General features: G+C 38.3%; 2 protein-coding genes across 2 annotated transcripts; one reads left to right on the top strand and one right to left on the bottom strand.

The window, feature by feature from the left end:
• The first annotated feature begins 2,438 nt into the window (after positions 1-2,438).
• LOC104962006 (serine/threonine-protein kinase crk1) lies at positions 2,439-8,857 on the top strand. Its single transcript, XM_010790387.1, has 6 exons — positions 2,439-2,509; positions 4,938-5,083; positions 5,531-5,669; positions 5,844-5,951; positions 6,537-7,729; positions 8,338-8,857. The coding sequence occupies exons 2-6, from the start codon at positions 4,938-4,940 to the stop codon at positions 8,342-8,344; spliced, it is 1,593 nt and encodes a 530-aa protein (XP_010788689.1). The 5' UTR covers positions 2,439-2,509; the 3' UTR covers positions 8,345-8,857.
• Positions 8,858-10,945: 2,088 nt separating this feature from the next.
• LOC104962020 (beta-1,4-galactosyltransferase 3-like) lies at positions 10,946-15,435 on the bottom strand (the record flags this gene model as incomplete). Its single annotated transcript, XM_010790404.1, has 4 exons — positions 10,946-13,810; positions 14,023-14,127; positions 15,008-15,130; positions 15,221-15,435. Coding segments are annotated over 4 exons (726 nt in total), but the record flags the coding sequence as incomplete, so codon positions are not given.
• Between the last annotated feature and the right edge of the window lie 10,496 nt (positions 15,436-25,931).

Genomic DNA, 25,931 nt, shown 5'->3' with positions numbered 1-25,931 from the left:
TGCTCTTATTCCTCAGAGGACAGTGGATTTATACAAATAAGATATTCTTTAAGAACCATCAAAATACATTTAGCTATAGATTAACATTTGCAACCAATCGGATTCAGAAGTGAAAGAAAGATCCATCCTATTTCTGTTCATGAACATGTGAACATGACCTACTTCTCAGGGGTTTTTTGCACAAATATTCATTGCAGTTTAAAGTAAACCGTGTCCCAATTTCACTGAAGAAGCATCAAGTAAATTAAACTAGCATGATAAACCCTACACTGCAATGTTTCTGTGGTTATCACTTTGTTTGTTTCTTGTTTTGCACTATAGACAAAGAAAAAAATACAGAGGTCAAATAAAAACACATTTAAATTAATAAAAAATGCTGATTCCAGTATGAAAAGTGCTGATTCCCAGTGAAATTCTAAACCAAAGAAAAACAGCAAAAATATTGGTTAAAACAACTCACACTTACATTCAATAAAGCCACACTTTTTTTTAAAGATCCTATTATCACTGCAATAACAAAAATAGCCTAGAGTACTAATACTAGTCTGATGTAAATAATAAAAAGCAAAAGTCATACAATATTATTGTGAGGCTTATGTATTTAGATCTAAGAACTAACTAACTGAGAAGTTAAAAATGAAAACGAGAACTTGAAGTGATTTGAAGACATCTTTTAAGGACTGTGTGACGACCTGTGCAGCAGCTTTTTGATGTGCTGAGACATTTCCATTTAAACATGAGTCTTTGAACCGGGCCTCGGTTAAGTTTATCATCTGGAAACTGACTAATACTGCCTGTCAATCACAGTAGCATACATTTACTGTTTGTTTAATGTCAGCTGGTTGAACAAAAGGGCGTGTTTAACTTCAACTGGTTGTGGAGTTAATACAACTTCTGATGAAAAAACAACGACACCCACGTGCTTCATATAACGACAGATGAATGAAAAATTGGAGGAGAAATCTCAATAAATTAATAATAAAAAAATGAACCGATTTTGCTCTGACCATGTGAGAGTCACTGCACAGACCAAGACAGCATACACCGTCTTTAACATCCTTTCACAATTCTTTCACACAATCTTCTGATATACAGTCCAATCTGACATGTATCCATTAGTTTTGGGAGACATGAACATCATTAGGATGTGTCTTCTGGATACCAAGCATAAGTGCAACACTTATGATGAATAAAGTGACATTTTGTAGAATCAACACAGCACACCTGCAGTTAGTGCTTGTCCTGTTTCTCTAATGGGGATTTGATTTGAATATCTGTTAATGCTAAAAATGCAACATGAATTTGATTTGCCTTGAAAAAAAAGGTTTATATAAAAACTGAAAATATAATACTTGTGGTGCTCAAAGTTTTGTGGCTGCGTCCATTCTTTTTAGGGATGCTCCGATCGTCAATTTTGGGGCCGATCGCCGGAATCAGTATCGCCGATACCGATACCGATCACCGATCCGATCGAGTGGGTGGGGCCTATGGGGATCTTCCACAAGTGATGTTTAAACTCAGTTAATGGGGCTCATTCACTGGCGCTTCCACAAACAACAACCAACATAATTATTACATTCAAATGAAGTACATTATTCAAGTTTACATTAACTTTGGATAATAACACGGGAGAAATGAGCGGAAGCGCTCTCTCTCCCTCTCTTTCTCTCCTGACAGCCTGTCAGTATCGCCATGCAGCACTGATCCAGTAATGAGTGACCCGACAGTGAAGAATAAATATATTTATAACTAGTTTAGCTTGTTCCAGAGGTAGATAACATCGCTACGTGTGTTAGGTCTAACTAAGTGTGTGTTTTGCTCCGCCCACCTGTCCGTCACAGTGGTGGAGCTGCAGGATTTCTGCTTCACACATTTGGCGTCATGCGATCGGCTCTCGCGATCTGCATTTTAAGAGAGCACGGTAGATCGGTAGAGTATGAGTATCGGCCGATTTCGATCGGCGGCCGATCGCCTAATTATTTTCAAGTAGGCCTATTAATTGCAATATTTTAAATGATAAAGTGCTCACATTAGCTATATTACATTTATTTATTGCGTGAGAACATTAGTGAGTTAAATCAGTTAGTAAGTAATCTGACCCATCCACTGTGTCCTTATAGGCCCATCATTTCATAATCTGTCCAGCTCTCACGTACAGTTTAAGCACTATATTGTAAATCTACTAGGCCTATATTTAATTGTTTAATTGGTGTTGCTTCCATATAACCACCAGGTGATCAGTTTGAAAATTCCCCTATATCGTGGCTTTGTACATGCAGCATCATCATCCACGCAGTCACATGTCCTTTTGTTTATGAAAAAAAATGGTGCCATCTCTGAGCTATTATTCAGGAATAGATGACTATGATTTCCTGGAAGGCCATGACTCAGATCCAAGGAGGTGTGGACAAACAGGTAGAGAGAGAGAAGAAACCCTGTTCCCTCTTGTTCAGACCTGACACAGCTGCTTTCACTCCACAGCAGGAAGGATTCCCTCTTCAGTAGAAAGGTAAGCACCTTAACGGCTTTCTGTAACATATGTAAATGTCGATTTTTAACAACTTTGTTACATTTAGTAATAACCTCTTTGGTCTTTGTTAACCTTTCCGGGGTAAACGAGTCAGACCAGAGAACGTCAACTACCAGATATAAGATGTTAAGAAAGATAATACAGAATGTACTAGTTCATAGTCGCAGTAGGCCTACTCCCTCCATCTGTGAGACGTCAGTCACTAAAAGAGAGTATTCATTCTAAAGCTTTTAGTTAGGAACATGACACATGTATGAGCAAACACTGTGTCCGGGATAATACAAATATAAACTTTCTTGTGGACTAACCAGTTTGTCAGCTTTTTTGTATCTCCCTGTTATGTAAGCTAGCTACCTAACACATGACCGTGGGTCTTTGCAAAATGATCAAGGATTTAAGTTGCTTTAAGTCTTTTCACTGGAGGCCCCTCCTCTGTCTTAAAAAAGATAAACGTGTATGTTTAGATCAGACCAGGCTTAGTTGTGTTTTGTGATCAAGCAGTGGTTCTCAACTGGTGGGTCGCGACCCAAAAGTGGGGCGCGGACCCGTTTCGAGTGGGTCGCAGATGTGTGAATGAAGGGGGAAAAAAATATATAGCCTATATTTTTTCTTTTCGGAAAATGGTGGAACTTTTATTTTGAAGACCCAATTTTTTAACGCTGTGCATGCAGTAGGCGTTGGACTGGAGGTACCGGAGACCATAAACGGTTTTGAAAACTTCTGTCACGTAGTGATCATCTTCTCAATAAAACATCTTTGCTGATGTTTTTTCGAGTCTTCTGGCCAATCAGAATCAAGATTGTTGCCGGAAGTCCCGACGGAGAATAACTTTGATATAGAACTACTCTTTATACATCCATGGGTACAACTTCAGATAAAAATGAACACATAATGAAATTTGACCCCCGGTTTGATGATTGACAGGTCCACAGAACAATGGGAGCTATCTACACTTTAACCACAAAGTAATTCCACCACAGACTATCTCCTCCTTTGCTCTTCTCTCATTTGAGGAGCAAGCAAGCTGTCAGAAAAAAGTGAAAAACAAACCATGGCATAAGAATATTATTAATATATCAGGTAGTAATAGTAATAATAATAATAGTACTTTTCTTCTCAGAGTGTACCAGAATGCGTAGTTTATATGTTAGTATTTTCAAAAAATCTCTTGGGAGAGAATCCCCCCAGACCCCCCTTCTTGGGTTGGGTTTTCAGCATGTGTGCCTTTTTATGCGATACAGTTCAGCTTTGATTCCATCATATCATTAAACCTTATTTAAAAGCATTCTTTAGTTCTGTGAAGGGCTATAAGGGATATATGCACTGACACTGTACTTCACTTTAATTCATAATGTATGTGGAAAAGCGTATTACAGCACGATTTTTTGTTGAATAGGTTTGAGTGGTTCAAAATTTCGGGTCGCGATTTATTGACAAAGGAAAAAGTGGGTCCTGAGGCCTGACCAGTTGAGAACCACTTAAACATTGGTTAAGTGATTTTAACTCCTACTGAACTGATGGGTTAAATGCAGAGGCTACACTTAAATGTGTATACTGTGCTGGGTACATGTGTGGCGATAAAAAGTGGGTTTGATCCAAATCCTCAACAAGGAGAACAAGTACACAGTCTAACAACAACATTGACACTCCCTTACTGAACATTTGATCAAATTTATTTGCCCGACTTTTGACAGGTCCATTCACGCTGAAAGATGCCTGGATGAGAACTACCAGTAGTATTATAAATTCATTGCGATTGAGTCTTCTTTCACTTGGATACAAATCTAATATTGAATTGAATACTTTTATATTTGTATTTCAAGATTTATCTTCAAAGAAATTATCTTAAGAATCAAGATTAAGTAGTGTAAAATGGCAACATTAACCCAAAGTAGGCTATAACATTTTAGGAGAAAAACCAGTCCTTTCTATTGTACACTGTTTTGATTTAGTTTGGTATCTCTCTTAATAACCTTAAAAATGTACCTGATGTACAACGCGGATTGGAATTCAATTTATCATGAGTCGTCTGTTTGCTTGTCAAGATAACATAATCTTAACCCTTGCTGTTATTTGATCTGTTCTTGTAGTCACAACAACGAACACATAGCAAGTACGCAAAGTGATGAAGAGGAAGGTCCCAAAAATCCCAGCAACATTTACAAGAAAACCTTCATTGGCCAACAGGAACAGCGCTCACAAACAGTCTATAGAACAGCATCTAAAACATCTTAATACCAATATGTTGAACATGTTCTAAACCAAACTGCCATTAAGTGCGGAGGAGCCTTTTATTAAAGTAATATCGTATCGTGTTTTCTGCTGTTTAGTCCTCTGTAATTAAATGTTTTGAGGTTGAGCATATTTATTGTCAAAATGCCCTCACAATCTACCTCCTATCTACTAGATGGCGTACTCCACCGGAACAATCGCAAAAGGCTGTTTTGGGAAGGTCTACAAGCAGAAGTACTTAGATACCTGGGCTGCTATAAAGAAAGTCCCGCAACACCTCATCAGGCAGCACGACCTGGAGAGAGAGAGTGAAGTGTACAAGTAAGTACACGTGATTTAGTTATGTTTGCAGACTCAAAAGAAAGCCAAGCAGGATATAAAAAAATAATGAGAAATACACACAAATATATAATAATGTAAGTGTATTATAATGCAATAAGTTGCAATTCTTTAGACTCAACTCTTATCCGATACCAAAAAAAAAACAGAAGTAGACACACCATTTACAGCCACTATATAGATAATATAACACAGTTTAATAACCATAACAATTGTTGGTGTTATCTTCCAACCAAAATATGTGGCAAGGGGGAACCATTCTTTGAAAAAAAGAATCTCTGATGTGTGTGTTGGCTCTTTTACTTATAGGTCTCTCTTAAACACAATTACCCTCTATACGGGTACCCAGTAAGTATCTAGTTTGTTCTTAATTTGATCTTATTTGTCTTTTTCTCTGTCTCTCCATGACTTTCCACCACTGATCTGCAGGAAGGCAAATCATCCAAATATTGTGAAGCTACTGGGGAAAATAAATCTCAAAGACGGAAAATGGATTATTCCTTTAGAGTTTATCTTTGGAGAAGACCTGGAGACCACCATCTTTAAAGCATCACAGTCTAAAATACAGGTAAAGTTATCATGTCAACAAACAATAGCTTCACACTTCTTCAGAACAGCAATTTTATTGAGGCCTGAAGGAAAATGATGTTACCTAATATGAGAAAAGTGGATTTGACTCTAATGTGGCTCATACTTGATGCCAGTCTGGTTAAAGTTGATCTCAAATGTCTGTCTCTTACAGTTGACTCCGTCTATCAAAGGAACTATCATCACCGGCATGTGTGAAGGGCTGTACCACCTTCACTCCAAAGATATTGTCCATCAAGACCTCAAGCCTGAAAACATCATGGTGGGTGGAGGCCTGTGCAGACTGTCAGCATGCAAAAAACAACAGAGATTTACAGAGGACATATAGTCCTGACTGAATAAGTAACTATAAGATGACATTACATTTTATTAGAGATATCCATGGAGCTTAAAGAACTAATCCTAATGTTTTTGCTCAAAGCCTGATATTTCCTCTTGCGCCACAACAAAGTTTACATTTCCAGATTCTAATAAAACGTCTTACCAACTACTGACATGAGATTTAATACACACTTTTAAAAAACCCTCAGGATAACTTTGGTGAGCCCTTAACCTTTCATCCAGCTACATCATTAGGTCTAATGTTTAATTTGTTTAATATGACTAAATACCTGCAGCCTCAGATGGACTTAGTTTTAAATGCTCACAAAAAAGAATACCATGCTAACACGCTAAACTGGTGGAGCTGGTAGTATGGAGGTAGTGTAGACTATCTCATGATACTTGTAATCACTGGGCAGTAGCTGAAACCGAAAGACGGCCTGCACGTCTATCCGCTTTTAAATCTCTGAATTGTTTTTTTAATTTTGTAAGAATATAAATTCAATAAAGTTAATGTGTCCTTCAGGTGGAGCATGACACAAACAGAGCAGTCATCATCGACCTGGGATTGGCTAAGTTCTTCCGGTATGGTCAAAACTCTGCCATAGACATGGGGAATGAGGCGTACTCTGCCCCTGAGGTTCTGCAGAGGGGCAGTCAGAGGGACCAGCGCTCAGACGTGTGGGCCATGGGTAAAATCATCGCCGAGCTCTGTGCCCGGGTCCGGCTGTACACGCCCAGCGTCTGTCCAGCTAAGATCAACGATATCCTGAAGGATCAGCCTTACTGCCATGTTGTGTGTAGGATGGTGGTTCCCGACCCTACTCTGAGAGCCTCCATGGGTGGGGTCATGAGTGAGATAAAAAGGGTCGGAGGTCCAGGCATTAACCCCGTTAAAAAAGATGACCTTAAGCCAGCAACACCTCACATCAGTGTCGAAAAACTGTCTCCAGTGAACAGAGACCTATCGCCAATGAACAGAGACCCAAACCCAATGAACAGACACCAACAGCCAATGAACAGAGGCCTAACCCCCATGAAAAGACACCAACAGCCAATGAACAGAGGCCTATCACCAATGGACAGAGACCGAACCCCCATGAACAGAAATCCATTGCCAATGAACAGAGACCTATCGCCAATGAAGAGAGACCCAAACCCAATGAACAGACACCAACAGCCAATGAACAGAGGCCTATCACCAATGAACAGAGACCCAACCCCCATGAACAGAAATCCATTGCCAATGAACAGAGACCTAAACCCAATGAACAGACACCAACAGCCAATGAACAGAGACCTATCGCCAATGAACATACACCAACAGCAAATGAACAGGGCTCAAACACAGTTTAACAGAGATCCAACCAACAGGGAGAAATCGCCACTGAAATGGGAGCGCTCACCGAGACCAGAGATCAAAGCTCCGCCTCCTCGAGCAGCAATGCCCCTTCCTCCTTCCCCTTATAGGACGGAGGACAAGAACAAAAACCAGGGTCTGGCCCCGACAGGCAGAACTGAGCGCACCGAAGACCTCATGAAAGGGAAGTTTTTCCAAGGTGCTGCAGATAACCTGCCCAGCAACCTGCCCACAACAGGAAGGGTGGTCATGCAGCGCTTTGAGATGAAAAACGGGGAGGTTGAAACATGGGAGCAGAAGGAGGTGGTGACTGAGTGTGGAAAAATAGTCAAGTTTGGTGATCTCAAGTTTGATAGCAAGTAAGAATAAAGGGATTTCTTATTTGGCAGATAATGTAGCTCCTATAAAAAGGATTGAATGTGCTGGTTCAACGATTAGTGCAGGGTCACCTAGCTTTTGGTATCTTTTTAAGAGAGCATGTTAAATACTTTTCCAATGAGTCAACGTGTAAACTGAGGTGAAACTACAGTGGGCCCTTGTTTTTTTGCACACATAAAGACAATTATGAAATAAATGATAGGTTGAAATGGTTTTGAGGAGACATAGAGAAAGGGCTTTGGTTCTGCTGTAACAAGTTATTCAGCCATGTTAGGAATTAGATTGATATCTAATTTACTTGGCAAGAAAAAGATATCTGCAGGCCCGAACAACCATCTGTGAATGTTTTATCTGTATCTGAATGCATAACACTGTGAACATGGCTCGTACATTATGTGTATGGTTTTGTATATAAATAAATCCTGATATCTCAATTTCAGAGGTGGATTCAGGGTTTTTTGTAATGAAAAGAAGCGAGAAAACTTTACTTGATCGCTGTAAACTAAAATGGTTTCTGAAATCAGAGTAAGACAACATGGGCCAGGAGCAAACTATAAAATAATACTGTTTTTTGCTGTTTTTTTATTAGGTCTTAAATTGGTGACTTCTGTGGCTAAACATACAAGCTACATACTTCATTTCTGGATCAAGACAGTCTCAGGTTAGGAAAATGTGCAGTGTTATTTGTTTGTTAAAAAACAAACTTGTTAAATAATGAAATGAATCTTGGTGGATCAGTTTGGGTAAGGGCCAAGTTTTTGGCACTCCAACCATAGCTTAATTTGTATGAAAAGCTCTTTTCACTTCAGCCCAAAGCCACTAAACTTGGATTTGTAGAGTAACATATTTTTGGCCTAAATTTCTTGGTTAAAATTGTTAACTTTTAAACTCTTGAACACAATATGAAAATGCCACCACATTTGGACAACAGCAACCCAGCTAACTTGATAGCATATCACTGGGTCGGGTGGTTCTATGTTGGGGGGGGGGGGCAGTGCCCCCGTAACACTGACTTTGGGCCCCCCTGCGGCCCCCCTGAAAATGAAAAGTTTATTATTAAACAATTTCTTGGCTGACGGAATAGGCGGAACTAACGTTATTTGTCAGTCGGACCCATTAGAGCGTAAAAACTGTAACTATAAGTATCTGAAATAAATGTGTACCAATAACTGTATTGCATTGTTTTCTTAAGCGCAATTACTTCATACTGTCTTTGTCTTTTTCGTCCTGCATTTATTGTGCCCCTCTCAGAAAATAACTGGCCCCAGCCTGGCCCCCCCAGTCAAATTGGTCTAGAACAGCCACTGCGTGTAGGTCATTATTGAGATAATGTCGGTATTCTTTGACAATTTTAGCTACTGCAATCAGCCACTATGCCTCTATCCAGTACCAAAAGTGATGTTCTTGCGTCTTGTCTTATCCTTGCCAACAGTATGCACCCAAAGTTATTTACAATATAAGACAAGGAAATACAGCTAAAACAATCCTTTTAGCTGAGTTGCTTCAAGCATCATTTTCACTTCCTTAAATGACTTCCTTGGTAATAAAGAAGCTGCTAATCTATACAAGAAACTACTGGTGTCAGCTTACTGACTACTCAGACACACAAAACCAAATACATTGTTTTCATTCTACTGACCTGTTTTTAAAACCATAAGCACTGTGTTAACATTTCATCCTTTAGTTTTGGTTAACAGTGCTGCCCCCACCAAATAGTAATCAAAGCGTGTCTTAAAACATCAACACTAAAAATACCGTGTCAAATAGCAAATTGGTATTTTAGCTTTCTCTAATATTGACAAAAGATATTCAGACATGTCAGAGGTGATTTGAGGTTCACAGAATCTAAATAAGGACATCAACAGTCGGTGTGGACTTTTTTTCTCAGTTGTCTGTATCTGGAGTTGTATATCATACTATATTCCTGTTTAACTTAAAGCAAGTAGCTACAGAAGTTGTTGAGACATTGTATAAATAGTGCTAGATTGAAAGTCAGGTCAACAAAGTTATTTCCCATTGTGATTGTTATTTAAGCAATAGCTCACGACAGGCCGTGGTATATGCTCATTATATCACAGCTAAGGGGCGTGGTTCGGCCCGACGCGAAGCGGAGGGTCGACAACCCCCTTTTGAATGGTGGTACTTTTCCAGTTGGTTTACCTGCTCTTCACGTAGCTCTGCATGTCGTAGTTTAGGTGCTTTTTTTTCTGGAGATAGGCACTGCTCAATCCACTCCTCCATTCTATAGTAAGACCCCCCCGGAGGTCGAAGTTAATCTTAAATGTTTCCATTTTATGCTTTGTAAGTTTGTTTCGTAACGGAAGAAATTTAAATATATTTATAAAACTGACAAGTCAAATCAAGCAATCTGATTGATCGATAGCGTCAAACCTTCAAAAGTATCTAGATATCCCTGCCCTAATGCCAAAGGAACTGCACACTGAATATGTTTTGCCGTTTGATGTCTATGTCTGGACCGCTGCGTCAAAAAGGAGGGCTTCTGCCCAGCTTCTGCCCAGTTACTTCTCCGCTGCTTTCTTGTTCCAGTATGAAAAGCAAACTGCACGGTATACTTTTTTTGCTCAGACGCGGAGGGATACTGACTTGTTGTGAAAAGTAACTTACAATTCTACCCGTGGTATACGCTCAGTATATCACGGCTAAGAACCAATCAGATTGCTTGATTTGACTTGTCCGTTTTATAATTAAACTTATATTCTTGGAAATTTTGAATGTGCTTGCCTTGAACTGATTAATGGGCATTCATACTCTGAAACCTTTCATGCAAAATATGAAACTGTTCAAAGTGTAAGATACTCAATATACTTATGAAGTTTTAAAGAGAACTCAAAACATGTTGGGTGATAAAACAACCTGTTTAAGAGTTTCATAATATTGTGCCAAGAAAGAGAAAGAAAAATCTAACCAAGTGGGTTTACTTTCCAGCCTGTTCCAGCTTGACAACATTCCTGCCCTCATGTACAACTTAGTGGGAAAGGTGTTGTCGTTTCCCACTAAGTGATACATCCATTAGGTCATAGAGTTGTCATCACCCTCACATATTAATACCATGTGATAAGCTTTTTTAAAACGGCTAACTTTGACAGCAACGGTGTTACAGGAGGTGTACAAAGAGATGCACAATAAACGTAAGTTGCACAAAAAAAAAACGATTGAAAAATAAAACAGGTGAAGCATTGCTTTTGAATAATCAGTTTAATAATGAATTTAAGGCCACTCTGGACTGTGCAGAATTCATAAAGAGCAGAAACAACTCACAAAGTCACATTGCTCTTGGTTACGTCAGTGCTACCCTGTGATGACTGCTTTCTATTGCTGCTGATCTACATCAGAACGGAGTCAACGTAAAGTAGCTTAAATCAGAAACACAAAACATCAGGTCGAGTGTCGCACAGTTAAAGATGGAGACTGTATGCTGTGACTTTGGGAATATAAGCTTCCTTTGTACATCTTTCTGAGAAATGCCCTACTTGAATCCTTACATTTAACAGTGAGGAGCATTCCCCACAGCAGAAACTTGCATTTACAGTCACAATAAGAACGTTTCCAGTTCACAACATAGACACTTCAGCATGCGTCATATTCTTCTAGAGGAGCACTGATATGTATCATCTTCACATTGTGCTCGGTACACTTCCTCGCTAATAGGTTTGTTGCCATGCATATTAAGTCTTGATATAAAGATGCTATTGTATTAGTGAGCACAAGTTGAAATAACACTATTATGTGTTGCTAAGGCCATAGGAGACGAATATGAAGTCACATCAAAATGATAATACAGTATATAGTCATCTAATTATGGAAATCACAGGTTGACACTCTCAGAGCTCAAATCGTCCCCTAACACGGACAAATGCCCAATGTCATGATGAAAAAATAAGTTCAGTACAGCATTCAGAAAATAAATCACTTGTAATCATCATGGACCATCTTCATCTCTTCACAAAAAAGAAAAAAAACGTAAATTATGAGTGTTTTGAATACATGTTGGTGTGAGATTCTTTGAACAACATACAAGTATTGATTTGATAGACACACACACACACACACACACACACACACACACACACACACACACACACACACACACACACACACACACACACACACACACACACACACACACACACACACCTTTGGTTTCAGCCTGTTCACCTGCCAGTACAGCCACTCTCAGTGGAAGAGGGGACTCTTTTTCGCATCTTTACAATCAAATCTGTCAGAGTGGAGGGAAGCGAAGGAGGCGCAGACATGCAGTATACGGGCACAAGTGGAAAGGAAATGGCAGATGTTTCGATGTGAAGGCTTCCAGAGTAAGATTATGGACCAAACTTGAAAATTACACAGGGACAAATAGTTTCTGTGTGTTTGAAAGGGGAGAACAGAAAATACAAATAAAAATGGTGGTGAGACTATAAGTATAACAATATTGCTAAGAAATCGTGAACTGATATAATCTGCTTAATTTGAACACAGTTTCATTGAGTGCCATTTAGACACTATTCTGTGGCGGTTTTAATGAATCATATCCTAACAAGAAGTCACAGAATTCTCTCAAAACACAAACAAGATCATAATATTCCTTCAATTGAACTGAGGTAAATTATATATATATATATTTTTACTTTTTTGAGTGCATTTCTCCATGATATGTATAGATTAAGGAAAGGAAGTGGGCAAAAGATACATTATAACATTTGACTGCATATAAAGTGTTGTGGGAGTAAGCCAGCACTCTTGGGGGGAAACATCTACATAAGGAGATGTAAAGTAAACTGCACATGATCAAATGATAAATAAAAAATTGTTTTAAAGCAAGACAGACTCCATTTTGATGTTAAGCTCATCTGAAGGCAGAGGACTGATCACCGTCACAAAGAGGTGCTCTATTGGATAAAGGTGAATGCACACAATAACAAAAACGACAGAAAATCAAATGTAGATATCCCATATGCTGAAATGTGAAAGGCTGAATTGAATGCAGCTGTTTACAGAACCAAGACGTAAAATGAACTCTCATTCTCGTTAGTATTTCCACTGAAAATGACAGGTAATGTATGTGTACAGCATCTGAAAACATTTGAAGGATTTAGTCCACCTGATGCAGAAACCAAACGGATAAAGGTCTTTCTAAACGAGACCCCAGGTATTTGCAGACAGGTGGTCGTATGTGCAGCGCTCAGTCAGAAGCAGTAATAGATGCAGAAGTAATAAACAACATTTTCAAGTTCCTTCATTCATCACTCATTGTAGCAGCTTCACACACTCTCCTTCAGTCATGTAGTCATTGGCATTTGGACAAAAAAAAACGAGTGCGACTGCTGGAAATCACAGCTACTGCTCTATCAAACCCAATATTCGGAATAATGTAAGGTACGAGTGAAGAGACAGAAAACAAAACAAGCTTCTAAGGCATCACAAGGTTTAGCCAGCGACCACAGCGCAGTAGATATATAAACTCACAGAGTCCAACGTTTACCCTTCACTGTGGCTCCCATTGGAAGAAGAGTCAGTGATAGAACAGGAGCCAAGGTGGAGAGCCGTCATCTAAGGGTTGACAAATTCTGGTCAATTGTTTTCATTTTCAAAAAAAAAAAAAAATCACCATTTTAAAATCACCCAAATCAGTGTACCACTGTCCACAAAGAAATGCCACCAAAAACTGACAAAAAAGTGAAAACAGCTCCAGGTGATAGAGGAGAAAAACAGCATCCTACAGCTCGACCAATAGGATTATCCCATTGAAGTCATGGCAGCGTTATACATGATTAGAAGTATTTTGCGTTGGCTTTTTGTTAGTGTCGCCTTCTGTCATTTTGGCTGGGACGTTGGCTGGGACTTCGGCAGGTGATTTTTTCTCTGGATGTTTTTCTGCAGCTTTTTCTGGAGGAGGTGGAGGGGAATGTAGACCGGCCTCAGTGCCAATGTTAACAGTGATGTTGGTGTAGAGGGGCATGTATTCCCGTGAGATCATCTCATATTCAGCTGTGTTCATCCCATCCGACTTCCAGGTCTGACGTGTTTTGGCCAGCATGTTGAACCTTTAAATAGACAGAGCAGTGATGACTGAACGCTGCGTAGCTTTGCATTTTACTTGACGTAACAATTAGTGTCATTTCTGCTGTTTCCATTTATGAACAAGTAGTGCAGGGTCTCTTTTACATCATCATTTGTGTTAATCTGCATTCAAACTAAATCAGATTTACTCCTAAAGTCCCAAATTAAAATAAATACATCAAGTAGTTTACTGTACCTCTTTGGGTTCACATCATTGCCTTTGTCCAGCTTGTGTTTAATCATCTTGTAACGGCCGACCTTCACTGAGGGACGACTGATGTACATCCCCCCCAGAGACACTCTAAAAAGAAGAGAAGGTATGTCCATCACATAGGGCTGTGCATATAGTCATATTTTAAAATAGCAATAACGATTTGGCCTGCCACAATTACGAAAACATAATCGAAAAAAACGATTATTTTGCTTTGCTAGGTTGTGACAGTGCACTGCAACATATTTGATCTAATTGAATTGTATTTATCATATTTATATATGTTTAGAAGCTTGTTGAAGTGCGCTCCAAAATATTTGTTGATCTTGTTTATTGGTATTTATTATTTTGTATTATTTATTTAAATGTAAATATATCACTTATTTTATTTATTTTTGTATTGGTTTTTCAGTTGAATTATACGTTCAGGGTAATCAACAGTTGTAAGATACCGTTCAAATTATTATTTGTATTTTTTTTTTAAAGCTCACTAAATTGATGTTTTGCTTCCTCCTACTCCCTTTTGGACACATTTCTTAAATATTATTATTAATATGAAGACTTTTTGTATCATGAATGTGCATAAATACTGTATTTTAACAATACGGTATTCTGTTTTTCACATTTGTTATTTTGTTATTTTTTTAATCTGTTCGAAATAAAGATTGAAATGAAATGAATGAAAATGTTTTCAAAGTTAATGAATAATCGTATTTAATAATCAAATTATTGACCAAAATAATCGTGATTATGATTTTTGCCATAAACTGGATCACACTCATCTCCTTACGTGGTTCAAGAGACACAAATCAAAACATTGATCTTGTACCGATAACAGAGTTTGACCTATAGTAGGGTAGCACAACTGTTTCAATGTAATACTAGATCTACTCTTAATCAAACTGGAAATGCCATAATGAGTGACTGTCTACATATAATTTATTCTGAAGAGCATTCGGCCAAGGCTCACCTGAGTCCAATATCGTCGTCCTCTCCACCCCAGCCCCAGTAGTTGTTGGGAAAGCCGTTCATCTTGAGGTAGTGCAGTGGCGTCAGAGCTGACACTCCTCCAAAGTACATCTTGTACGGAAGCCTGGAGAGGATTAAGTATTGCAGGTAAACATATGTAATCGGTGAACAGTGAAGCCTTCAATGGATTATTAGACACAAGAAAAGGACATACTTGTAGCCGAACTTGTCCATGGCGATGGCCACATGCTTGGGGGTGGAGTCGCAGACGTACGTGTTGCGATCGTCCTCCGGGATGAGGTCCACATCATGGAAGAAGAGGCAGTCCCAGTCCTCCTCCCTCATGGCTTCTCGGAAACCCACATTCATCAGCTTGGCCCTGTTGAAAGTGTATGTTCCAGCCTGTGGAGAAAACACAGACACATCATGTCAGAGTGATGGAATCATCTCACTTCAATACAGCTCCAGAAGGTTTTGTTAACAGAGAGGCATCTAGCACGAACCAGACAACCTTGGAGTACGAGGGAGTTAGAGGTATAGAAGATAAATCCACAAAGTAGAATCAAATAATCAGGAAACCATTGCAGGAAGAAGTGGAACACATTCATTCTTATCTGGCAAAAGAGAGAATAGCGAATGAGAGAATGCTGAGAAATACACATGAAACAATTGTTATAACCAGCTAAAGAGGTTAAAGCATCTAAGCGTCCTCTTTCTCTAACATGCACAAGCAGGGACAGCACACTAGAGGGCACTCTTTATTTAGCTCAGGGTATATGCAGGAATCCTGAATTCAAATGGAAGACCTTTTTTAAGACCCTTTCCATACATTTTAAGACCTCATCGCCACTTGGACTTTTAACCGGTTACATTGGCGACCAGGGCCGGCCCTAGACTTTTGGGGGCCCTAAGCGAGCTTTGGCTTGGGGGCCCCCCTCACTCTGGTGGGTTCTCCCTACACACAACACGGAACCAACTTTTGTCTTATGATGTTAGCATGAGCACACATATTGTATAAATAAGCATGTAAACACTGTGGACCTAACTTCCTCTAGGGGGGGTCCTCATCTCCGCTAGGAGGTTCCGGGGGCATGCTCCCCCGGGAAGATTTTTTTTAAATAACGAAGTTAAAAGCATCAATCTGGTGCACTTTGAGAGCAAAATTAAGAGATCTATGGATACATCTCTCAACATCCATATGAAACAAAACTGTAAACAGATTTTATTTTTCTTATATTTTACAAATCACTCCCCTTTTAAACTGTATTCTTGTTTTGTCATATAGTATTTCACAACTGTTTTTCATTTATTCTCTCTGGCTTTCCATCTCATAATGTTCACATAGAAACTAGCTGTCAATAGGAATATCATTCAGAAGAATTATAATTTCTTGCAAAAATCTGTCACAAAAAGAGGCTGCACATTTAAATTCAGGTGTTGTTATGGCAACGTCAGTGGCCAAACAGACACATTTACTACTTGCAAATACGTTCAAACATGCTGTCGACACGTAAAGCAGTGGCATCAACGTAAGCTGTAATTTATGCTTCTGCTTTAGCATGTTCGGCTATTCTTCGGAAGTTTAGCTGACATTTATCATAAAACGCATACAAATTACCAATGGCCTCAAGATGGAAGGAACCTAGAAACTGGGGTTGTTGGATGTGCCACCACTATGAGATAGATCGTCTTTTAAGAAAGATGTTCATTATAATAGATCCATCATATTTATATATAAAACAAAACCTGAATCCGACTGACAATTTAAACATTGTCCACAGCGCAACCAGAGAAGATAGTACTGTCAGCCATAAAAACAGAATGTTAATATATCCATATCAACTCTCCTGGTTGGTCATAAAGTGTGATTAGCAATCTGTTATGCATTCACTGAACACGGGAATTAGACAAATTCTGCCGAACGAAAAACAATCAAATCATATGAAACATTTCATGATGAGAAAATTTCAGGTTAAAAAAAACATGAGTGGGGAGTGATTTAAGCAGTGGGGCCAAAAAAAGTATTTAGTCAGCCACCATTGTGGGAGCAAGATATTCATCACCACTTAAAAGATGAGAGGAGGGACCTGAGTATATATATCATACTAGGTATAACTCAACTTGAAGACAAAATGAAGAAAGAAAAAAATAGAAAATCACATTGTCTTGATTTTTTAAAGAATTGTCCGTAAAAATTATTGTGAAAATAAGTATTTGTCAGACAAAAAAGTTCGCTGCCTCAATACTTTGTTATATAACACTATTGTTGGACAATGAACGAGAGACCAATATCTAGATAAGTCTTCACGAGTTATCACACACTGTTGCTGAGAAGGGAATTATTGAAGAACCATTCCTCCATTGCAGAATCTCATACACTTAAGAGCATATATATATATATGATGTTTTGGGGCTGTCGCTGGGGCAAAAACAACGGAATTTCAACTCCCTCCAAAGATTTCTGGTTGAGGTATAAAACTAGGGATGAAAATTACAGGCCTCTCTCATCTTTTTAGTGGGAAAGACTTTGCAAAGGTGGAGCTGACATATAACATATATATATTGCACCACTAGATAATATAGATGGACAACAATATAATCACTAAGGTTTTGAGAGTAGGGAAAACAATATACATAGGCAATATTACACATTAAATCACACATACCCAGGCGACGGTGTGCATGGGATTTATATTAATTTATATTTATTATATTTTCAATATATATTAAAACACATTTTTTTTATATATATCATTATAATATATATATATATTTTTATGAGGAGAGACTAGGAGGGGGGAGAGGGGAAGGACTAGTGGCTGCAGGGGACACCTGACCAGGACCGAGCTTATGTCGGCTTAAATGGGTCCGGGCCGGCTCTGGTGTCCCATGTAGCATACCAAATAAAGATTAGCACATAAAAGAGATAGGGCGATTCAAATGTGGCCTTCGACTTCAGCAAGAAACACGCAGCGTGATGTTTCATCTAATATTACTTTATGTTCTGACAAAAAAGATTTTGAGAGAAACTTTAGACACTGAAAAACACTGAAGCAATTGACTTAAGATTTATATAAGCATGATTATATATGTCAACACATTTATACAACAACATAGATTAGGGTTTGTTGAAAAGCAATAATATTACAATTGAACCAATTCAACATGTAAGATTATTCGGCTTCAACTAACTCTAAACTAAGTTATGTGAAATATGTTAATAATACATTTAATTAAAGTCCAATGCTTCAGTGTTTTCAGTGTAGTTGTCTGTATGCTAATTGAAATAATTCTTTCTAGCTAACTTAGTGCCTTAGAGTTGGAGCTAGGCAGATATTAATTAAACAATCATTGTCCTCATAATGCCTGATTACACAGCTAAGCATCCTCTCCCAACAATACCACATTTGGCTATAACAAAATAGTAAAAAATTTAGTAAGAAAAAGTAGAATATTTGTGTAATCACATGTGGACATGTTTTAGCTGTGGCTTCCGAAGGTGACCGTACGCCAAGCACCTGTATAAGCAACCCTGACAGGCCATGAGGCGGGGACCGTGTTGACGTCACAATCTACGCCCTCTGAATCTCTGCGGCCACCTTCACCCCCGAGAGTAAGCGCATGATTGTCAGCATCTGGCATTTGGATCGGTACGTTCTGCTCATTTAAATCGAAAAAACTCTCTCCCATCCATTTCGCCCCGTAGGTACATTTCAATGCTTCCTGTTTTAATTCATTCACGCACTGAGTTAATGCAATAATCTAGGACCAAATTGTGAAGTAGGCACGGGAATTTAGCATTTTATGATGATTTCATCTACTTCACTAACAACACTCGCATCGTCTTTCACAAAGGCTCTTTCATTCTGTCAACCCCAATTTTAATGTACGCAGCGTAATAGAGGAGGGTTACCTGGTACGGGCGCAAGGCAGTGACGCATGGAGAGGTTCGCGCCCTCAAACGACAGCACGAGAGGGCTTTCATCGCTCCTAAAGCAAAAGTATTAATTGCTGCCTTACTTGCTTGCCTGTCCTCAATCCACCTTTCCTTCTGCTAGGCACTCTGATGGTGAAGCGGGGCGCGTCGGGCAGCCCGCCGCCAGCACTGCTGGAGCCAGTAACGAACCAANCATGGAATGCTCTTAACATCCCGATAGCAATGAATATCTGAAGTGCTTTGACACAAAATACATAAAATAATTTCATCTGTGGAAGCCGTAGCGCTGTAAAAAGCACGACCAATCCAATAACTGGATGGCCTACCTGCCTGTCAGCCTTCCATCTGTGCACAAACTTATCCAGCGCCCTCATTTTACAGCGCTACGGCTTCCACAGATGAAATTATTTTATGTATTTTGTGTCAAAGCACTTCAGATATTCATTGCTATCGGGATGTTAAGAGCATTCCATGGAATATAACAAAAAGTGTATCTCGAGCCGGTTTCTCAAACTTACCTACCCCACCTTTAACATAATATAAAATATCCCTTCAGTGCTTTGTTTTACACCATTTTAAAACAAACTAAAAATAGACAGCAAAGTACATTATTAAGCAATATAACAGATGATAGTAATCTTATAACGCGACCACATTTGCAATCATGAGTATTCAAAGACCTCCTCTCTAGCAGTACCGTTACATACTCTTACGTTTTTATATTTATATCTGCTACATTTGTTATGTATCGTTTTGTACGTGCAGTGACCTCTAATTTGAATAGCTGCAAAAATAAAAATGATGTCATTAACCAACACTTAGCTATCATTTTATATTAAAGCACAAACTAAAGTGTATAAATGTCCACTGTAGAGCAAAACAAATTGTCTCATATACGTTTATGAAATGTATTAATTTGAAAAATAGACCCAATGCTTTACCACAACTTATTAACTCATGAGTTGCCATAATGCACATTTATCGATCTGTGATGAGTCAATATTGTCTGATATATTATATATAGCAAATATCTGAAAAGGTAAAGGGACACTGACCTACTACATTTTTGAATGTCATTTAAAAAGAATTAATAATATATCATCTTCTTTCTCTGGCAATTCTTGTCAATATTGTTATTTCATGAATTTATAAATATTTTTAAATAATTCTTTATATAAATATGTTTTTGTATCCACTATAAAATGAGGGATTTTGAAGCTATTTTTCATATTTTGTCAACTCAGCCCACCAGAGATTTTCCAAAACCCGAGGACCAGATTTGTTTGTGTGTGTGAGCTGATATTGCATTAGTTAAGCTGAACACTGTCAGCAGAATATTCACATCACACCCACATCAGACCCACACCTGATGTAACCAAAGGAGCTAATGTGAGACTCCTTCTGGAGAGGAAACAGCTCAGGGTGTTTATGGACAGTTCCACCAGTGAATCGAGTGGATTTTGTCACACCATTACCTCCAGACGAGAATATCAATATCGGATAATTCTCTGAAACCCCATACTACGTTCAATAACAATGTTTTTATAATTATCACCTTCAACATTATGTTTGCTTGGTAACTTTTGTATTGTGACATTTATTTGAATGATCGTTATGGTTAATAAAAACACAATTGCAGGTCTTTAACGGGAGGAAATTGACACTGATGGATGCATGACAGTTTAACGTGCTTTACGCTTCCTCCACCACCCCAACCTCCACTTATGGTTTCATCCGAATCATATACCATTTATAGGAAGATGGGTTTTCTTATTAATAGAATCTCCTTTCAGAGGACCCTTTTTTGATACTAAATATATTGGTTTCTTCTTTTAAGGTTACATTGGTCTGTTGTCTTACACTTGAGTAAAAAACACCTCATTGTTTTTATTTCCTCTTTTGTTTATTTGCATATTTGATATTGAGGTCATTACTTTTATATTTTGATACTCAGATTAAGTTACTGATTACGGTACATGTTTTTCAAAGTTAACTAGTAATTTTAACGTATTTCATTTCCATCCCTTTTTATAGACCATCTGGTTCAACTTTGACTTATTATAGATGGATATTGTAATGCAGTAATAACATTTTAGGCTGTGCTCTTTTTTGTTTTACCTCGAAATGTAATGGTTTAGATCAGGGGGGTCAAACTCAAGGCCCGTGGGCCAAATCCGGCGTGGCCCCACAAGAGCTTGTAAAGAATATATGTTTGTTATACGGTTACATGCCGATTTACAGAGGCACGTTGCCCCTACATGGAGCACAATGCATCTCAAATTTGACTATTTTCTCAGAATTTGACTTTTTTTCTTCAAAATGTCACTTATTTTTTTTGATTGTGACTTTTTTTCCAGAATTTGGCTTTTCTTTTTAAATCATTTTGTGACATTCTCACTATAGAGACTTCAGCTTTCAGTCAGTTAATCATGAAGTTATTATTGACCCTATCCGATAATAATCCAATGCAGAGGCAATCATGTAATATAATACATTATTTTATATATATGATATATTTATATATGTATTTTTATATAGTCTTAAAGTTACAACCGGCCCTTTGAGTGCAACCATAATGCTGATGTGGCCCGCGATGAAATTGAGTTTGACACCCCTGGTTTAGATGATATTTACCTGTCTGACTGATCTTGGGTCTGTTCCCGTTGCTACAGACTATATTGATGTTTCTCAGATCTCAGCAAGTACTTGAAATCTACAATGGATGGTCACAAAAAGACTAAAGTTGCAAAAAGCAGAATTATACTTGATTGAAATAATAAATAATGTGTGAATCTACATCCTGAAGCTGCCCCACCCCCCTTTTCACAGGTTTTGATGCCAAAGACCCAATCTGCTGACGGAGAGAGAGGAAGATGAGGGAGGAGGGAGAGCAGCAGAGAAAGCAAATGCTGAAGAAGAGGAGGCGACTCTGAGCTCCACAGCTGATAAGGTAAGAGCTCTGCTGCTCTCTCATCCAACATTAGTATTCATTACTTTTACATTTCCTTATGAGCAGATCCTTAACATGTTGCTGGGTTTTGCTTCATCTTTAACTCTTAGTTTTTATTTTCTCTTCTGGGTTTGATTTGTTCTCACTTTGAAATAATTTCTTTTCAAAAATAATGTCTGTGTCGAATAATATGATTATTTTGTGGAATCTCTAAAGGGGCAAACATCTCACAGCTGTTTGATGTTTATGAAGAGATTATTATAGCTGCCCCACCAAATCCTATTAGTACTGTATCTACACTTGATGCTCGCACACGTTTTAATGGATTATAGTGTTACACAGGAAAGAAGTAAAAGGCTATCTGTTTGATTATGTATTGTCTGGAGAGAAGTAAAACTGGCAATTATCATGTTTTATTTTATTCATAATTCTTGCCACGAGAAATGATCACGCAATAAACTTAATTTTTTCTCTTCAGAGCCACTTAAACTGTCATCTTGTGGAAATACATGGTTCTTATTATTTTAGAGTACTCGGGTGCCTGGCTCAATTCTACATTTTGTGTCCTTTGACAAATACTGATAAAGTAACATTAAAGTACAGAGACAACTTTTCAAGACAAATAGTGATAGATTTTGTCTCGTTTCTACAAAATGGCTGTCTACAATCTCTAACCCTGTACCTGGAGAAATTATAAAAAAATGTTTTTGATAATAAATAAAAACAACCTGCCTAACAAAACATGCCAAGTTTAAGCAGTTGGAGAGAAGTATGGCAATTTAGGCCAAATAGCATATATACAGTATGAGATTAGTTTGACCTTTGGGAATACAAGTCCCATGTAGCCCAGGAATAGCAGCATGTCAGGGCTGTGGATATGTAATTCAGAATTGGTTCAATAATCCCTCATTGAGATGGTACATTTAAAATGATTTCCCAAAACCTTTGGGCAAACGGGTAATAAGAAAAACAGATTTTCTAACAACTTGTATTTGTCATTAGCACCAAATAAGTGTATATAGTATAACTTTCTAGTTGGAAGGAAATGGATGACAGGGTTGATGTTTTATTGAATCTCAAATTAAATATTGGAATAGTCCCCCTAAATTGATTTTGGGAAATGTTCCAATTTAAATGTAACTTGTGACCTCGACTTTTAATTAAATTGTTTCTCTTTTTTCAGTAAATGTAATAAAAACTAAACACCTGAGCAACATGGGAATTGTCATTCAAACCGCAATAGATTTGAATCCTGCTGTTAATAATTTGTTTCCATTTGTGTTCTGCATTATCAATAAAACACCAAAGTGTAAAACGATTAAGCTTAAAAACTACGAGGTGGAGCCATTTAAAAAAAAAACAACAACATGCAATTTTCCAGGCAGTTTTGTAAATGGCAGCCGTCCACTGCTTGTGTCCAGTAGAGTGGACAGAGGGACAATGGATCTATTCTCAGTAGGGTTCTTCTGTCACCCGTCTCTGTCCAGCACAGCCCCCTCACCCGCCCACACACACCCTCCCTCCCCTACACACCACCTACCATGTCTTCACCATCATACTGTACACGCATGTAAGTGTGTTTGTATGTTTAAACTGTGTAGACTCTGGTGTGTGTGGTTTCTCGTAAAATAGCAAAAAAGATTACAAATAACTGATGATATATTGGAGTAACACAGCAGTAGAAAAGCTGAACTGGGATCAGTTTCATCTTTACCAGCTGCAAGAGCAAAGTGATGTCCACATTTAAGGTACATTGAGTAGGGTTTTCCTTAAAAACAAATGTAAAACTGGATTTTTATTAGCACCAACCTCTATATAAAAAAAAAAGGAGCAGCCACCAGGTGCCAGATCATAGGTGCACATTTCATTTGAAGATATGAAAATGGTGGACATGATAATAAAACATTTGAATATAGTGAGGCACAAGGAAGCAGGGAAAGGTTTAATCTGGGGTTGACTTTCACCTGCTGGCAAGAACCTTAACCTTCACACCATTGTGTTTACAAACAAAACCAACAAACCCTTCTCCTTCTGCCTTAAATACTAATTATTATCGTAGAATATATATCTCTTTTTCAGAAGTTAGCCATCTTTTAAAAGGAGTACTTTGACTGTATTACTACTTTCACCTGGTAAAATACTTCAATATGTCTTCCACCACAGCCAAAAAGTGACTAAAGTATAGTTATATATACATTTCGCTTTTAACTCAGCTGCTTTGTGTTTAAAACATGATTTTTTAAGGTTAGAGAAGCTAGTAAATCATCATTGTCCCCCTTGAAAAAACATGAATCTCACACATAAACTAAACAGCCCTGTGTTAAGCTGCTTGACATTCAATTCAAACCGTATTGTGATTTCAAAGGCCCTGTACACAAACATAGGTGTTTTTGATCATGATGTTATTCAACCAGATTTAAAGAAAGCTTACGGAGAAAGAGGACGTTTTACATGATGTCATAGGACTATGTACTAATATGAAGGTGTCATTTAGCCCTCACCTTCACATCAAATCCAAACTGAGAGTGAAAGAAATATCAATCAAGTCCAATCCGTAGCTCTGAGGTTTAATCAGCCAAAACAATTAAAAGCACATTCTGTTTTACCTATGGGTGTCCAGGGCTTTTAATAATAGTCGGATCATGTTCTCAAGTTATTAAAGAACACACAATTGTGGAAAAGACCAGACGGACCCATTGGTGGGAGACATGATGGTAACCACCTTCTCTCATGTTGAAGTTTTTGTTGAACCACTTATGGAGGTTGCACTTCTTTGTTCTTAATGGACAACCACATGAAGTTAGTTCACAGGAACATGTAAACATCAGGGGCCGTATTCACAAAGCATTTTATCTTACCGCTAGGAGTGCTCCTAACTCGCGCTAAAACATTTTACGTAGGAGTTTTTTCTTAAAAGTTATTCACAAAGCCGCTGAGACCTACTCATACTAAGGATAAATCACTAAGAGTGAACTAAGAGTGACGCGCCGTTGCTATGGATTACGTCGATTCTCGTGCTTGAGTTTAGAAGCGGTCAGTACGGTGATTGGTTGTTCAGAGCAGGCGGTCTCGGTGAAACTCATCCGCAACATCCCAAAAACGAGCCCACTAAATCACCGAAAAACAAGGAAATAGCCTAGGCTAGAAATGTATTCCTATCTAATAGTTATGGACAGTGCAGTTAGCAGAATACACGCATGATGACAAGTTTGTGCAGACCACGATAATGACGTTGTATATGCACGTTAAAGAGAGAGAGCAAACAATAAAAATACGTAAATTGCATTAAATCAGGAGGCAATTAAAAGCACCCTGCAAACTATTATCCAATGAGCATATTCCAGCACTTAAACACTTTCAATAACAGCCCATACCGCCGTTAAGCCCCCTATCATGATGAATGAAAACAATCTGCGTGTTGATGGAATGTACTTTCTTTCTATTGACGAACACGTCCTCATCTTTTGATGGCGCAATTATTTTTATGTGCGTCCCGTCAATAGCACCGACCACACCGGGCATACCTGCATTGCCATGAAGTTGGCTTTGATCCTGTGTAGTTGTTGATTGTCCAAAGGAAACCGGATAAACTGTTGGATGATATGTGGTCTAGAGAGCGCGTTGATGGTTTGGTTTATGGCACAGCTGACTGATGGTTGCGATATTCCTAAATCGTCGGCATTGCAAAGTTGCATTTTCCCTGTTGCTAAATATCGTAGTGTTGCCAAACATTTTATTTCCGGACTAATCGGGTTATTCCTGTTAGTCGGGGATGTTATTGCATCCCGCACTAATTCCACAACAAGTTTGATACCCTCACGATTTAGCCTATATCTCTTGATCAATTCACAGTCTTCCATTGTCTCCAAAACATTTCGTCTCGCAGCCATTTTCAGATTCTTTGTGAATAGGTCTTACTGAGTTAGGAGTCCTCTCGAGGACTTTTAAGCTCTCCCAGACTTAGGTGCTACTTTTAGGCCTAAAATACTTTGTGAATTGCTCTTTGTGAATAAAATTAGGAGTCCTAAATTTAAGACT

This window comes from Notothenia coriiceps, unplaced genomic scaffold (genome assembly GCF_000735185.1).
Source record: "Notothenia coriiceps isolate Sejong01 unplaced genomic scaffold, NC01 NC01_scaffold00034181, whole genome shotgun sequence".
NCBI classification, from domain to species: Eukaryota; Metazoa; Chordata; class Actinopteri; order Perciformes; family Nototheniidae; genus Notothenia; species Notothenia coriiceps.
The sequence above is the reverse complement of the archived record's forward strand: the minus strand, read 5'-3'. Positions and strand labels throughout refer to the sequence as shown.